The 16,599-nt window shown below is 38.0% G+C and overlaps 1 protein-coding gene across 1 annotated transcript in view; it reads left to right on the top strand.

The window, feature by feature from the left end:
• KIF1B (kinesin family member 1B) overlaps window positions 1-16,599 on the top strand; it is a 169,925-nt gene that overhangs the window by 95,185 nt on the left and 58,141 nt on the right. Inside the window, exons 15-19 of the mRNA XM_012662500.1 lie at window positions 785-864; window positions 1,358-1,464; window positions 2,177-2,260; window positions 2,481-2,661; window positions 3,133-3,205. Coding sequence (XP_012517954.1) covers window positions 785-864; window positions 1,358-1,464; window positions 2,177-2,260; window positions 2,481-2,661; window positions 3,133-3,205 — 525 coding nt within the window. The remainder of the gene's footprint in view (window positions 1-784; window positions 865-1,357; window positions 1,465-2,176; window positions 2,261-2,480; window positions 2,662-3,132; window positions 3,206-16,599) is intronic.

The raw sequence follows: 16,599 nt of genomic DNA, 5'->3' as shown, positions 1-16,599 counted from the left end.
AAACCAGTCAGGTTGTTAAACTATAAAGGTGGATGCTAGTTGAAAAGATGTAGAGGTTTTTCTAATTTCTTTTTAATCATCCTTTGTAGTCCCTTTTCTTAACCCCCTCATTTGACTCTTTTTTCATTTTTCCATATTTGCTGGCACTATCTTGAGTAGATTTTGGTCCCAAGACCATGTGACTTATTTTTGGATTCCAGTGGGGTATTTTCACCAAAGAAGGTTGGTTTTTTTTTGTTTTTTTTTTTAAAGATTTTAGAAATATTAGAGTTAGGTGAAGAAGATTTTTAGAAAATGTTTATATTATTGAATGTCAGTAATTTTAATTTTTCTTTAAGGTAAAGACTAATAAACTAAAGACAGTAACTGGGACCATGGAAGAACTGATGGAAATTGTAGAGGGAAATGGCAGAGGGTTTGGGGACATTGTAATAAAAGTAAATGAAAAATTAAATCTGTCTGGAGATTTTTGCCCAGGCATTTAGAAAAATTAACCCATCTGGAGAATCAGCCTTTCCTAATTTTTCCTTTGTGCTTTGACCTTATCAAGAATTGGGTCTCGTTTTTTATCCCAGACTCATATTTTTAAGTAGAATGTATTAGTGCAGGTTGGGGAGGCCTGAATAGAATGTTTTCTCTTTACTATGAAATTGTGACTAGGAATAAAAGATGTCCCTCTTCAAGCAGTGTAGGGAATTGGAGAAGCCTGACCCCTAAGCCCCTGTTGTTGCCACAGCCCTCTCATGGTGCCTGCTCTGGATTCATAATCTGTAACCTTTTTCAGACCCCACATCTTGTTAACCTCAATGAAGACCCGCTAATGTCTGAGTGCCTGCTTTATTACATCAAAGATGGAATTACAAGGTATATTTGTTTCTTGTTTTGGTCACTTAAATTATTTTTTTTTCCTCCTGGATGATTGAATAACTTAAGGGAAATTATTTGTTGTAGATTTGTTATTTTTCCTGTCTGAAGTAGTTATGAACTATTCTCTCTTTCCAGATATGTAAATGTTTATAGTCAGCTGAGCCAGTTAATGTACTTTTTCTCCAAAAGACTGTAAATAAATTTTTTCCTTTTAACAACTCAAATGAATTCATTAGGGAGTTTATTTCACTCATGTCTTTTTATAGTGCTGTATAAGTTACATTGGTGAGTCATTGCTCCTTGGTTTCTTACTCTGATGTAGGGAGGCTGATCATATATGAGAATAGAATTTGTAGTCAAAAGCTTCTGACACAAAAGGCAATACCTTTTTTGTATGTACCAAAGGATATTCTTTGGGGAAAAGAGGGTCATTGTTTATAGTGCTTTTTGTGTCTGAATTTCCCTGGGAAACACTTTCTCTTGTGTTCAGGGTCGGCCAAGCAGATGCTGAGCGGCGCCAGGACATAGTGCTGAGCGGGGCTCATATTAAAGAAGAGCATTGTATCTTCCGGAGTGAGAGAAGCAACAGCGGTGAAGGTAAGAGTTCCTGGTTTGTGCTTCTCCAACAACCTTTTCATTTTGTATTATGAGAAATCCTTCAGACTTGCTATTCTTTGTCTCTGTCAGTTGTACTTTCTTGTACAATCTAATATTGAAAAATGGAGAAACCTGGGCTGCTTGTAAATGCAGGGATGGACATAGCTACTTTACATGAAAATAGTCTGGGCAAAAGGAGCCCTTTTGTTACTGCCAAGAACTGAGCAGGACATAGGCAATTAGGCTTGGTCTTGAATGTTAATTATGTAATAGAAAAGTAAGAAAAGAACAAATATCCTGGGTAATAGGAGATTTGAAGGACCTCAAGCCTTAACACAGTAGAATTTATTTTTATCAAAAAGGGAAGAGAAAATAAATCTTGATTTTTGCCTGGGTTATTAATAAGACAATGGCAATCTAATGGTATTCTTGTGTAATATAATTCACTCCTTACTTAATCAAAATATTAGCTTTTTAATCTTCAATTTCTTGTTATTATCTATATCTCATACTTAAGATTTCTGATGGTTTTCAGTTTTATTGATCAAACTGTCAGATATCACCAAAATTAATAATTCCTACCTTCATCTGAGGTTTCTCAAATTCAATTAAATATTTCTATCTTTGTTACCATAAATCCTGACAGTCAACAGCTTTCCATTATTTGGTGCCAGTGGTTCGCAATGATAACAGTAGTTTGTGTTCCTCTTAGTTATCGTGACTCTAGAGCCCTGTGAGCGCTCAGAAACCTACGTAAATGGCAAGAGGGTGGCCCAGCCTGTTCAGCTGCGCTCAGGTGAGACTGGGAGAGGTTTGATGTTTTCAGCAATGTACACATGGCTTGTGTGAGCAACTTTTTGACTCTTTGTTTAAAGCCTGAAGTGATAGCATTCGGATTTTTGTTCTTACAAAACTCCAAAAGCTATCTTTTTTCCATTAGGGAGAGTAAGGTTGCTAAGCCAGATACTATAATGTTTAAAAAATGATTTCTTAATCCTATTCTTGTTTTGTGCTAGGAAACCGTATCATCATGGGTAAAAACCATGTTTTCCGTTTTAACCACCCTGAGCAAGCACGAGCTGAACGGGAAAAGACTCCTTCTGCTGAAACCCCTTCTGAGCCTGTGGACTGGACGTTTGCTCAGAGAGAGCTTCTGGAAAAACAAGGAATTGATATGAAACAGGAGATGGAGAAAAGGTAATAACACAAGTATTATGTGGCCCACACGACTGTTTCTTCTTTTTTTTTTTTTTTTTTTTTTTTGAGACAAAGTCTCACTCTTTTGCCCGGGCTAGAGTGCCGTGGCATCAGCCTAGCTCACAGCAACCTCAAACTCCTGGGCTCAAACAGTCCTTCTGCCTCAGTCTCCCGAGTAGCTGGGACTACAGGCATGTGACACCATGCCCGGCTAGTTTTTTCTATATATTTTTAGTTGTCCGATTAATTTCTTTCTATTTTTACTAGAGACAGGGTCTCGCTCTTGCTCAGGCTGGTTTCGAACTCCTGAGCTCAAACAATCCTCCTGCCTCGGCCTCCCAGAGTGCTAGGATTACAGACGTGAGCCACTGCGCCTGGCCGACTGTTTCTTCTTTTAAACATACAACAGCATTCATGAAACAGCTCAGTGACTTCTCAGTTTACTCTTTTTGTTTCTTTTTTTCCTTCTAGGCTACAGGAAATGGAGATATTATACAAAAAAGAGAAGGAAGAAGCAGATCTTCTTTTGGAGCAGCAGAGACTGGTAGGAGTCCATCCTGAGTCTGCTACCTGTTAGGAAAAGGGCAGCTTATTCCTATACCTTCCCTGTTGCACAGATGAGCACTTGCCCAAATTGCTTCTCTCATTGATACCACATGCTATTCTTTCATTTCCTTAATGGAGAAAGAACTTAAATTTCCTGGTAGCCTTAGCCTGAAAAACTGTCCATACAGGTACTATTTTGTGCCTTTTATGTCTTAAAGTCAAATCTTTACTTTTGTCACAACCAAGTACTTTTTGAGAAAATAGAGCTTTTCTTGTAGACTTTTGCCTCTTGATAGTGGTCTTGGAATTTGCATCAGTGGTGGTTCTTTGAATGATAATTACTCTGAATATTGAATTTGATGGGAGTTTGCCTTGGTTTTGTTTCTGATCACCTGATAGTACTAATTCTCTGCTCTTGGGCTGACTCGGGGATTGTTCTTGTGCTGGGCGGATTTTTTTTTTTTTTAAGTTAAACTGTGTCTAAAAGTGTTGCTGCACAGTTGCATGTGTTAATCCTTCTCTGTTCCCCTGCATGGAGTCTGAATTCTCAACAAGGTTCTCAGTGGCATGTGTGGTGGCAGTGGGAGCAGGGGCTGCGTAGCCAGCTCAGACGGGAGAAGAGGCCTGCTTCCTTTGGGTCAAGTGGGGGTTTGGATGAGCAGCTGGAAAGTCAGTGTAAGGTCCCAGCTATGATACTCATGGCTTTAGCATTTTATGATGTTAATTGATTTCCCAGGTTTGATAGAAACTGAATTTCATGAATTAATAAGTTGATCTATTAGATTTTCATTTTTAAAGCCATCCAACTTTGGTTAACAAAGCTGTGATTATAAGAGGCTTCTTGGCATTCATTTGATATGTAAGAAAAACATGTAACTAACCTTTGAGTACTGTGGATGCACTTTAGGAAGTTCTCATTTTTTAAGATTCATGGTCTTCTTTTAAGATAAAGGGGCATTAGAGAGAAAGCTGAGGTACTGGCTTCTTCCCTCAGCATAAAATACAACATGTGAACGACAGCCTTTTGGTCATGCTCTATGCTTTGGAGAAGAAGGGGCTATTGCTAAATGTGTTGGAAAAGCCAAGGACTTGAGCAAAAGCACCCTTTTCCAGGTCAGCTCAGTTCTCAGGCTTGGCTGTGGGTTCAACCAGTTAGTTTGTTATCTTGAAAATTATAGTAAAGACCCAAAAAGAATGGATTGTAAAAATAAATCAAGTGTTTGGGGCAGGATAGTAGTGTTACAGATAGTCTCTTTAGGAGGCCTACTTGGCGTTTAGTTTTTAATGAAAACAGATCTAGCTACATTGTGATTAGGGACTTGAAAGGTTAATGACACATGAGGGAGCCTTTTATCTTAATAATGTAGTATAATCTAATAACATGCTTCTGATGGTCTGTGAGAGATCAAACAAGGACAGGTATAATTAAGCTCTATTTATTATTAACAATAGCGCCTTATATTTGTATAGTGCTTTATAATTTACAAGGAGCTTTAACATATATCATTTTATTTGATCCTTGAAACAACTCTCTTTGGTAGGTGTGTATGTAAGTAAAATGTGTAATGTTACCTCCAATTTATAGTTGAGGAAACCAAGACTTAAAAAAATGCTGTCTTACCTACTATCACACACCTGATATTATGGGTCCTAGGCTTAAACTTGGGTTTTCTGACTGGCTTCAGCGATATGTCCGTTAACAGCATTGCTTCTCAACCACTTCAGTCTTGTTGAAATGTAAATGCTGATTGAGTAGGTCCGGGTTGGACCTGAGATTTTGCATTTCTAACAAGCTCCCAGGTGTGCCAATGCTGCTGGTCCTAGGACCACACTTTTGAGTACCGAAATATAACAGAAAAAGGATATTGGTGCTCTCTATAACAAAGAATTGGTGATCACTCTATGCCCTAAAATAAAGATGGTGGCCATTAAATAAAGAGAAAGTAAATGTCTCTAAGTCATATTTAATTTCTAGGGACATACATAGCCTGCAGATAATGAGGTTCTGATGGTCCTATGCTCTGTGTATCTGAAAGCAAACTAGGATTTCACGAGTAACTCCTTAAAGCAAGGAAGTTGCTTTCCTCCCCAAAATCCAGCTTTCTATCCCACTTAAATTTCTTGACCTCGCAAGGATCTGATTTCTAATACTTTAGCCCAAAGAATATGTCACTACCAATACTGAGTGGAAAATAACTTTTTATTACCCTGTATTGGTCAACCAACAGGTATATTTCTAATGCACCCTGTGAATAAACATTGAGAGGATACAAAGGAATTATTTTTCAGTAAATATTTAATATCTATTTTATGTAGTCATTTTTACCTAATGACAGCAATAAAAGATGGATTTCAGTCAAGGTTACGGTAAGCTATAATCAGGTCTCTAGCCTGGGCAACAGAGCAAGACCCTGTCTCTTAAAAAAAAAAAAATGAAATTCAGGCTCACAAGTTTTCTATTATGATAGTTCCCCAAATGTACCACATTTTTATGTTGCTGGGCATTCCCTTAGAGTTAGGACTCTATTATTATATAGCTGGTCCTTTTTGTGCTTGCTTTTTTACACACCATTTTAGCTATCTTCTCTCTTATTTGCGTAAGTTCCTTGCAGAGTCTCTTCAGGAGGCCCACTTTGCCTTTGGTATTTAATGAAAACAGAATGGCCATTTAGTGACATGCGAATTGCCAGACCTCAGTAGTTTTTCCTTCCCTGTAATAAATGAATCTAAATATCTTAAAGTCTTTTTTTTTTTTTTTTGACATGAGATAGGATTTATATCTTGACACATGAACTTTGCATACAGAGTTTTTAGTGTCATGGTCAGTATGTGATAGGGTGATACGTTTGAACTGTGAAGAGAACATATTCTGCAGAGTCAATATGGCAGTATTTTAAAAAACAAAGACAATTATGGCCTCTTGATTTGATTTTCGTTTTTTAGATTTATGTAGACTCATTTACTTATGTTTTATTTTAGAGTTTGTCTGTCAAGTGTGATATTAAAGCAATGATTAGAATATTTGTCATTTCCTAAATTAGGTAATATTCATTCCATCTTTAAGCAATTTTAAGAGAAAGAGATAGCCAGGGAAAAAAGTGATAGTTGTCAGTTATATGGGAAGAATCAAAGGGAATTTGTTTATGTTCTATAAAACTCAGTTTATATATATTTGTAAAAAAAAAAAAAAATCTCTTCAGGAGTTGCGCATACTTTTTCCCTAATGTTTACTAATGTCATCTTTTATCACTTAAGATTAGCCATTCTGATTTTTAAAATTAAAAATGAAAAGAAAAAATAGTTTAGGGTCTGTAAATTTAGCTTCGGTTTTTTGTTGCTAAGTTTTCAAGTACATAGGGGTTGCCGATGGGTTTAGTACCCATTTAGTCAACAGAAATGGGTAGCAACATCTTTAAATCCAGAGGCCAAATTATTGGCATTATTGTTTTGTTTTTTATTTACCGGACAGCTCTCTAAGTCAGAATATTGTTGTTATTGTTGAAGGTTATTTTTTTGTAGCCTTGAAAGTCACTATACATAAAAATCTTTGGTCTATGAAAGGAAAATACTATTTATCAGTTTCAATTCCTTTAAAAAACACTTCTAGAGATATTTTGGTAATTACAAGTAAAAGGGAATATTAAGTAACAATATTTTTTTACTAGACTGTCTTGAACTACTCATCTAGTGAATATTTTCTTTTCCCAGTAACTTTTATTTCCTGAATAGAAATTCTTAATCCTATCCATTATATGGAATTCTAAATCCAACATTGCTTTCATAAAAACCCATGGTATCAAGATTTGCCTATGTTAATCAAGAACAATTGGTTGCTGTCCAAATAGCCCTTAAAACTACATTGTTGTAAAGTCAGACCGCCGTTATAGGCCTAAGTAAAGTTTTTTGAAAAAGGTAAGGGTCCAGAGACAGACAGCTGGAAAGACAGAGTTAGAGATGCATTTTAAAGTAGACCCATTTTACACAAGCAGAATATAGTCTTCGTGTTTATTGGAAGAGTTGTCACTTCAAGTAGTATTCTTTAAATGACTAGAAAAACTATGTGCTTTCTAGATAGAAAACATCTCTAAATTGCACTTATTAAAATATTACTTGGGGAATTTTAAATTATTTGCCTAGCTTAATTTTTGTTCTGGTAATTGATTTCTCAAAACTTTGGAGGTGAGGTATTTATTGGCTTAAGAGTGTGAAAGACAAAAATAAACCACAGACATTGTAAGGATCCTTTTTTTAATGCTTCCTTGTTATCTGGATAACAAACTTCAATTGCCCAACTGAAAATGGATTAATTTAACACGACAAAAGAAAATAGCAAATCCAGTATCTGCTCATGGAAAGACTAATTTCAAAACCCTCTTGTCTTATGGAAAAAAAAATCTGATTGATAAGAACCTCACATGTTCTGCTAATAGAGATTCTTAGCACTTTTAACATCATCCCTGTTTGACTGCTTCTTTTTCTACATTCTCATCTTCTAACTTTTTTCTAGGGCTGCTCTTTTTAGTAAAGCTAAACATAACTTGGTGTCCTACAGCCTTACTAACCTTTGTTAATCCGCCTGCTCATCACATCTTTGTATGGCATCTGTGCTCACTCGTGGGGGAAAGAGATTCTGGAAGAAGCAACAGCAATAACCAAGGCAAATGTTGGGAAGTGGCTGCATGGGTTGTTAGCATGTGTGGGGTCTAGGATGTTGCTTCATTTTCTTGAGATAGTGGAGATACTATGTCATACTGTTTGATTAATTTCATATGACCTTAAAGTGAGAGGCCCGCCCCTGTGTCAATACTCCTAAGAAATTTGGTGGCAGATTTCATGACTTAAACTAGAAAGTGAAAATTTGGATTAGGGATACTAAATAAACAAACAAACCTTTATATTTATAGTAATCTACATATGCATATGTTTTAATAGACTTCTACCTTATTGAGGGAGTTTTTTTGTTTTGTTTTTTAGTTTTTTTAGTTTTGTTTTTAAATTTGGTTAAAGGCTTTTTTTTACTTGCTTTTTCTTCAATTTGATTTTCCTTTTTTACATTTTAATTTTGGTTATTTTGGGGCCATTTTTTATTTTGTTTTCCAAAGGACGCGGATTCTGATAGCGGGGACGATTCTGACAAGAGGTCGTGTGAAGAGAGCTGGAAACTGATTACTTCTCTGAGAGAAAAGCTACCTCCTAGCAAGTTGCAAACCATTGTTAAAAAATGTGGCCTCCCCAGCAGTGGGAAGAAGCGAGAACCAATTAAAATGTACCAAATCCCCCAAAGAAGGCGCCTGAGTAAAGATTCCAAGTGGGTGACAATCTCAGATCTTAAAATTCAGGCTGTCAAAGAGATTTGCTATGAGGTTGCTCTCAATGACTTTAGGCACAGTCGTCAGGAGATTGAAGCCCTGGCCATTGTCAAGATGAAAGAGCTTTGTGCCATGTATGGCAAGAAAGACCCCAATGAGCGGGACTCCTGGAGGGCAGTGGCCAGGGACGTCTGGGATACCGTCGGTGTTGGGGATGAGAAGATAGAAGACATGATGGCCAGTGGGAAAGGTGCCACTGATGTAGATGACCTGAAGGTTCATATAGACAAGCTGGAAGATATTTTGCAAGAAGTTAAAAAACAAAATAACATGAAAGATGAGGAGATAAAAGTCTTAAGAAATAAAATGCTCAAAATGGAGAAAGTGTTGCCACTGATTGGATCTCAGGAACAGAAAAGCCAAGGAAGCCACAAAGCAAAGGAGCCGGTTGGAGCTGGTGTTGGTAGCACCTCTGACAGTGATGTAAGTAAAGGAGACCGTGGAGAACTTGGGAAAGAAGAGCGTGTTTCCCAGCTGATGAATGGGGATCCAGCTTTCAGACGCGGACGTCTACGTTGGATGAGGCAAGAGCAAATTCGGTTTAAGAACCTGCAACAGCAGGAGATAACAAAGCAGCTTCGTCGGCAGAATGTACCTCATAGGTTCATCCCTCCTGAGAACCGGAAGCCCCGCTTCCCCTTTAAAAGCAACCCTAAACACAGAAACTCTTGGAGTCCTGGCACACACATCATCATAACAGAAGACGAGGTTATAGAGCTTAGAATTCCAAAAGATGAAGAAGGAAGGAAAGGAAATAAAGAGGAGAGCCAAGAAAAAGGAGGTAAAGGAGCTTCTAAGGATCTCCAGTTACCATGGGGCTCTCAGGGCACGCGAAGTCAAGATCACATCCAAGTTAGCAAGCAGCATGTCAATAATCAACAACAGCCACCTCAGTTACGCTGGAGAAGCAATTCTGTCAATAATGGCCAGCCGAAAAGTACGCGCTGCCAGGCATCTGCCTCCTCAGAATCACTAAACTCCCACAGTGGTCACCCCACTGCTGATCTGCATACTTTCCAGGCAAAGCGCCACATTCATCAACACCGTCAGTCTTACTGTAATTATAACACTGGAGGTCAGTTAGAGGCCAATGCAACCGTTCCCTGTCAGAAGCAGACTGACAAACCCAACCACTGTAGCCAGTTTGTGACACCCCCGCGAATGAGGAGACAGTTCTCAGCACCCAATCTCAAAACTGGTCGAGAAACCACAGTATAAATAAATTACTGGACAAACTTGAAATCATGGTGGAGGAAACAGGCAATGTTAGCTCATGATTTGAGTTGGTTCTACCCTTGGCCTTGAGTACCTACTATTTACATGACTGTTTTTATATTGTTAAGACAAAACACTGGTAAACGTTTCAACGCCTCCCTTTTGCTTGTGTACCATAAATGGGCAGTTTCTGGAATGTTGGAGAAAACATTGAGACCTCCTTTGTTTTTCTGAGACTTTCCTCCTTTCTTGGTGCCTAGATAATTAATATACTTACTTACACAGACTTGTCCTGTCTTGGTGTAAGTTTGTTATGTTTTTATAGTGCCTATAAATTAATCTGACATCCAGAAAGACCTGCCTCTTAGTTTATGTAGACGTTCAAAAGGGGAATTTGATATGTAGAATTAAATGTCTTATTCTCCTTAAATGTTAGAAATTGGTTTAAAAATAATAACGTAAAACCGTGTGGACATAACTTTGGATTTCTCATCCATGTCTGTTCCTTTCTTTAAATATAATTGGAATTTTCATAAGCCAAAACTAAATGTCTTCGGACGTATTTTGCAATGCACAGCTTTGCATCTTCCACAGAACTTCCACATCTTCTTTTACTCTATATTTTACATAGAACTGATTTAATAGTTGTTTTCCTTTTGAATGTATCAGAATATGTATGAAATTTGTCATAATACGGGAATCTATAAATTGGCACTGTGGGTTTCTGTTCATGGTTTGCATTTCGAAGTTTAATGTATCATTTGACACATATGCACACAGAATGAACCATTCACCAAAATCATGCCAACAGAAATACCAACAAAAAACTTGTATAAGTGCTTTGAGCAGTGTATATAAGTTTGTAAGGAGGTTATTTGGTGGACGAGGGAAGAGGTGGAGTATGGGGAGAAAGCTACAGCATATGGCTCTGTGCTGCTTTTTTCCAAAGTTGATGAAATAATGAAGTAAAAGTTAACTTTGGGTTTTGAATAAAGGAGATGATGTATAATAAACTACTCTTTGGTTAGCAGTAGTAATGCTCAGACACTCAAGCAAGGAAAGTGAAGTCCTGATGAACATTTATTGTATCAATACCTCATTTTACTATGTTGGGGTCTCACTTTGCCTCACTGGAGAATACACTAAAAAAGATGGATTTTAATGGGAAGAAAAGAATAGTTTTCTACATCCTTCCTCATCTCTTGAACTTGTCAGAAACTTTTCTAAGAGGCAGTGTGAAGAGCCAGAGATGATGTCTGAGTTTGCCTGACTTCATGTTGTGGAAGATTCCTAAGTCACACAAAATCATCCAGCAAACACTTGTCTTCCAAATGGTGTGGAAAACTGCAGCCAAGATGGCAGTTAGCATTCAAGGAAGCCTTAAAGACTGTGATCATGTGATTATTTTTTTCCTTTGCGTGTGAGCACTATGCTTTATTAGGACACATTATTTTTAATCATAGTATTTTTTCTTTGCTTCTAAGAAGTACTTTATTCACACACAGAAAGTTGCTCCTAATTAACTTTTCTTCCCCCCTTAAAAAAGAGAGGCATTGAGGGATATTTTTGCTTTCATAGCTAGAACAGTTCTAGTCTTCAAATAAGGTTTTGTGGCAAATTAGACCTGGGTTGACTTACTGAATGACAATCTCCTGTGCCATTTGGTTTGGACGTACTTGATAGGCTACTTCAGTCAGTCACTTCAGTGCACCCCTGTTGCCCTTCTTTGCTTCTTTTCAGACATAAATGTGCTAACTATTCCTTTCCTGTCAAATAAAACTGATTTTCTAAGATTAAAAATAATAATTATTCAGGTTTCAACTCTGTAGCGAAACTGGGCTATCATTTCTCTAACTTGAGATAACACAGGTTAGGCCCATGTATTTTCATGTTTATGGTGGCCTTTTAATCTTATTATGGACAGGTGCCTCCCTTTCCCACTAAACAGTGGGGTTGAGTTACTCTCCTGGTGATCAGGTGACACCTTAGAATGAAGAGTTATATAATATTTTCATTTACAAATGTGGATTATGGTAAAGACAGTGTCCACAGTGATATTCCAAAGAATTAGGTTTATGTTTGTGCTTCATCTTCTGATCCAGGTTGTCTTCATGTTGCCGAGATGTTTAGATATCTAAAGGAGCCCTTAATTTCATAGATGACCAGGAAGAAATTAACCAAGGTTTGATTGACTGCTATATATGTCCCTTTATGCATTTCAGAGCAAATGCTTATCTTGAAAGATAACTTTGTATAAATAAAATTGCTTCATTTCATCTCGTACTAAATAAATAACTAGTGCCATGTTTTTGTGAGCTCTTGATATGGCCCATATTACCTTGTTTTTTTTTTTTAATTTGATAGTATCTCTCCCTAAGCTTAAATACTGTAAGACCGAAAAGGAATGGTCATGATTAAGTCATTATTACATTATTAAAGTATTCCTAGCTATTATCATAGCAAAATTTTAAAAAAGTGCTTATGCTGTTGAAATTATATAATGATCTGACATTAATGGGAATATAGAGGAGTCCTAGTTAATTGGTATAGTTTCACAAACCAAAATGGTATTCCTTAGACAGTTAAAGACATTCTGTTTATCTGATAAGTCTAAACCAAAGGGCTTTTCCTTTATTCTTGCTTCTAATTCTTTCTAGCACAGCAAATTGTTTCGCCTTTCACTGGTAATGTAATGAACGGGAATTGTTTATTACATTGAAGTGACTTGAAGTGACCTTTTGTGCTTTAGGTGCAGGTTGATACTGAAATAAAAACAACAAAATACTGAGTTTGTCACACCTGTGTCTGCATTAAAGGCTATTATACTACAAGAAGTTACATAGACTTCCTATGGTCAGCTGCTATGCCCCAGTGCCTTACTGGTCCTTTGTAGACTTGCCTTAATGATTTTTACAAAAGACTAGGAGGAGGGGAAGCCGCCTGTATCCGGGCGTACCTTAATGAAGAAACCTTCTTAGGCGCAGTGCAAAGCAAGCATTTGTTCTATATTGTCAGAGCCAAAATTGTTACAAGCAATATTCGTGATCATCCCGTTTATGTCATCTTTTCCAGATTTTAAAATCTGTTCTAGATATACTTAGTTTGAACCACTTTAGGTTGTGAAATGTATTGGTTTTTCAACCATCGTTACTGTAAAAAGAAATTTTGAATCTTCTTGTTAACGAATTGTGGATTTTCCCCTCAATTTCTTAAACAAAAAAATGCTTGAAGATTGTCTCTGAGTGTAAGATCTGCCTTTTCAGAAAGGGAGAGTTAGTTTTTAATGTTAAAAAATAAAGTCCTAAAAAAAAAAAAATAAAGTCCTTATTCAATAAAAGTTGAAATCATCTTTTAAGAGTGTGATTTCTCTCTATGTGGGAGGAGGAGGGAAAAGTAAAACAAGGTACTACTAACTAAACCTGGTCTTGACTTTTATTTATTGCTTTTTCATCAGAAGATGGTTGCAAACCAAATCTTTTTTTGTATTTCTACATGAATGTGATTAAAGTTTTTGTTGTCCTTTTGTCTTTAACAAAATTCTATCTTAAATGGGATCTTTAAGCCCTGCTTTATGCTACATTTCACTTAAGTAAAATCTTTTCTCCTATAAGATAAATACGGATATCACTTTCTGATTTCTTAGAGTTTACTTTAAACTGTGTTTTCATTTTTTTCATTGCATAGTCTTAATTTGAAGTTCTTTTAAATGAAATGGTATACTGCCCTTTGCATGGATAGAAACTAAATTTCTAAAAAGGTTTGAGTAACTCTGTAGCTTTTCTTTTCTTCTTTAACCTCTGCTTTTTTCCACACAGAGTATTGGTGATATGTTAGAGGGGAAATAGGAAAAAGCAGGATATTTTTCTGGAGTAGACCATTAGTCTTATTGAAAACTTGAACCTGACATTTTTTTTTATATTGAAAAACAACACAGTCATACATTATGGAGTAGAATGCAAAATCTACATGAGATTTTAATATGAAATGTGGAAATTTGGAGAAGTGCTGTGTTTGAATTGGTCTGCTTTCAGCCTCGGACTCTTTTCCTTCAGGTATTTTGTATTTCTGTGCTATTGAAGAAACTGATGGGGAAGTTGCCAATACCCTACTATTTATAGGGTGACACAGAAGATTCAAAAAACAATGTGGTAACATGCAGTGATAGTTGTGTGCACAGGGCGAGAGTCACTCACATCCAGAGGGGAGAGTGGGAGAAAGTTTTTGAAGAAGGAAGCCCTGAGCCAAGAACGGAGTCCCAAAGTACAACTGGGAATTTATCCAAGTGAAGAAGAATAGTAGGGGGAGGAAGTGTCAGGAGCAGGGAACTGTAACTTGGGGTGGTCAGAACATCAGGTGTTGGGGGTAGTGGTAAGTGATGAGGTGGCATGGTGGGGGAACAAAGACCAGATTGTGGCATGCTGAGGAGTTGGGATTTTATCTTGAGCGGGATGAGAAGCTACCAAATGATTTTAAACAGGGAGATTACATTGTTATTAACAGATTGACCTTTTAGAAAGTTCACTTACAGCCAAAATACAGTGGATGGATTGTAGGGAGGCAAATTCAGAGCGAAATTCAGTGCCTGTTGAGAAGTTTTTGCATGAACCAAATGAGAAACTGTGCTTTTCCCAGCTAAGGCTGGGAGAAAGGAGAGAGCGAATGACTGTGATAGATTATTCGGAGGTAGAATCAACAAACTGGTTTGTGGTTGGGACAAACAGGTATGTACCACCCTGACAGTGATAAAAGGCTGGATCATGGTTGGAAAGTGAAGTAAACAAAACCAAGAGGGAACTGAGAGATTGGGAGAAAGTGGAAGTTTTTCAGGTCTAAGAATATATCTGCATCCCCTCCTGGAGACCCCTGGAGGGGTAGATCTGAGGCTATCGCCACATGGTCCTGCCAGTGGTGAGGAGCAAATTTAGGTGTTGACAAGAATTGTGGTGTCATCTTGGATGTGGGTATCTCCCTTCCGGCTATTGCTTGCTAATTATAATCTGCCATTAAGAGCCAAGTTGCTAATGTCAAAAACAGTTTATCCAGAAAACTCAGAATGGTGACAGTGATTTTACCTTAAATGTCACCTCCTCAGAGATGGCCTAATTGTGCCACCATCATCTCTCATCTAGAGTACTACAGTATCCTAATTTGTCTCTTTGCTTCTGTTTTTGACCCCTATAGTCCATTGTCCACATAGCAACCAGTGTCATCTTTTAAAAACAAATCATCATGTCAGTGGCCTCAGGGGCTTCCCATTGCACTTAAAAATCTGAATCAGTGCTGGCATTGGTATAGTGGTGAGCATAGCTGCCTTCCAAAAATCTGAATCTTACTGAATCTGAATTACATGTTTTGGCTGCTTGCCTGCCTCTCTGACTTCATAGCCAAACACTCTCACGCTACAGACCCTCTGGCCTTTTGTTCCTTGAACATACCAAGTTTCTTCCTGCTTCAAGGCTCTTGTACTTCCTCAAGACTGGAGTCCATTCCCATGATGTTTAACTCCTCTTCTAGACCTGAGCTCCTGTGCTGAGCAGAAGTTGGCTCTCACTCTTTTGATAATGGTAGCCTGTAATGATCTTGTCTTGTGTACTTACTTAGTTCTTCCATGAGAGTGTAAACTCACCTAGAATAAGTGCCTTGTCTATCTTGTTCACTTCACCAATCATCTATATACATTACTCAGAGAGTGGTTCTCAAACTTTAAGTGCATCAGAATCCCTGGAAGTCTTGTGAGAGTACAGACTGCTGAGCCCACGCTTAGCGTTTCTGATTCACTAGGTCTGGGGTGAGACCTGATAATTTGCATCTCTGATAAGTTTCCAGGTGATACTGATGCTGCTGCTGGTCCAGCAACCACCTTTGAGAACCATTGATTTCAAAGTAAGCATTTCCTGTAAAAGGTAGTAAATATTTTAGGCTTTACAGGCCATATGGTCTCTGTCAAAACTACTCAACTCTGCTGTTGTAGCAGGAAAGCAGCAGTAAACAATATGCCAAAACAAGGGTGTTTGCATTCTAATAAAATTATATTTACCACCTTTAATCCTAGCACTCTGGGAGGCCGAGGTGGGAGGATTGCTTGAGGTCAGGAGTTCGAGACCAGCTTCAGCAAGAGTGAGACCCTGTTTCTACTAAGGGTAGAAAGAAATGAGCCAGGCAACTAAAAAGAGAAAAAAAATACCCAGGTGTGGTAGTATGTGCCTGTAGTCCCAGCTACTCAGGAGGCTGAGGCAGGAGGATCACTTGAGCCCAGGAGTTTGAGGTTGCTGTGAGCTAGGCTGACACCATAGCACTCTAGCCTGGGCAACAGAGCAAGACTCTGTCTCAAAAAACAAACAAACAAAAAAACAACTATATTTACAAAAACAGGTGGTGGGCTAGGTCTAGCCTGCAGGCCGTAGTTTGCTAACCCCTGATGTAGAACTTTGAGCTAGAACATCAGTGTGTGACTGTGTGTTTGATCTAGAAGACAGATATGTGCCCGATGCTGGGGATCAGTTGTTGAGTGACAAACAAACGGTCCCTGGCCTGGTGAAGTTCACGGAGTTGTGGGGGAGATAGCTGTTAGACAAACAGCCACACCAGTAGTTATTTAGTACATTGGTGACAAGTGCCGTGGGGGTGAAATACAGGTGCTCTGAAAGGTTATAACACGTGCCTCTGGGAATGAAAAGCAGCTTCTTGCTCCTAGCTAATGGATAGTCTTTTTGTTTCACTGAGGAAAAAAGAAGCAATGAGAATAAAACTTTCTCTTCTAGTTCTGCATGCCCCCATGATGCACCCAGACCCATACGCGGCCTTCCCT

Source organism: Propithecus coquereli, unplaced genomic scaffold (assembly GCF_000956105.1).
Source record: "Propithecus coquereli isolate 6110/MARCELLA unplaced genomic scaffold, Pcoq_1.0 Scaffold77, whole genome shotgun sequence".
In the NCBI taxonomy this organism is placed as follows: Eukaryota; Metazoa; Chordata; class Mammalia; order Primates; family Indriidae; genus Propithecus; species Propithecus coquereli.
This window is presented reverse-complemented; position numbering and strand designations above follow the sequence as displayed.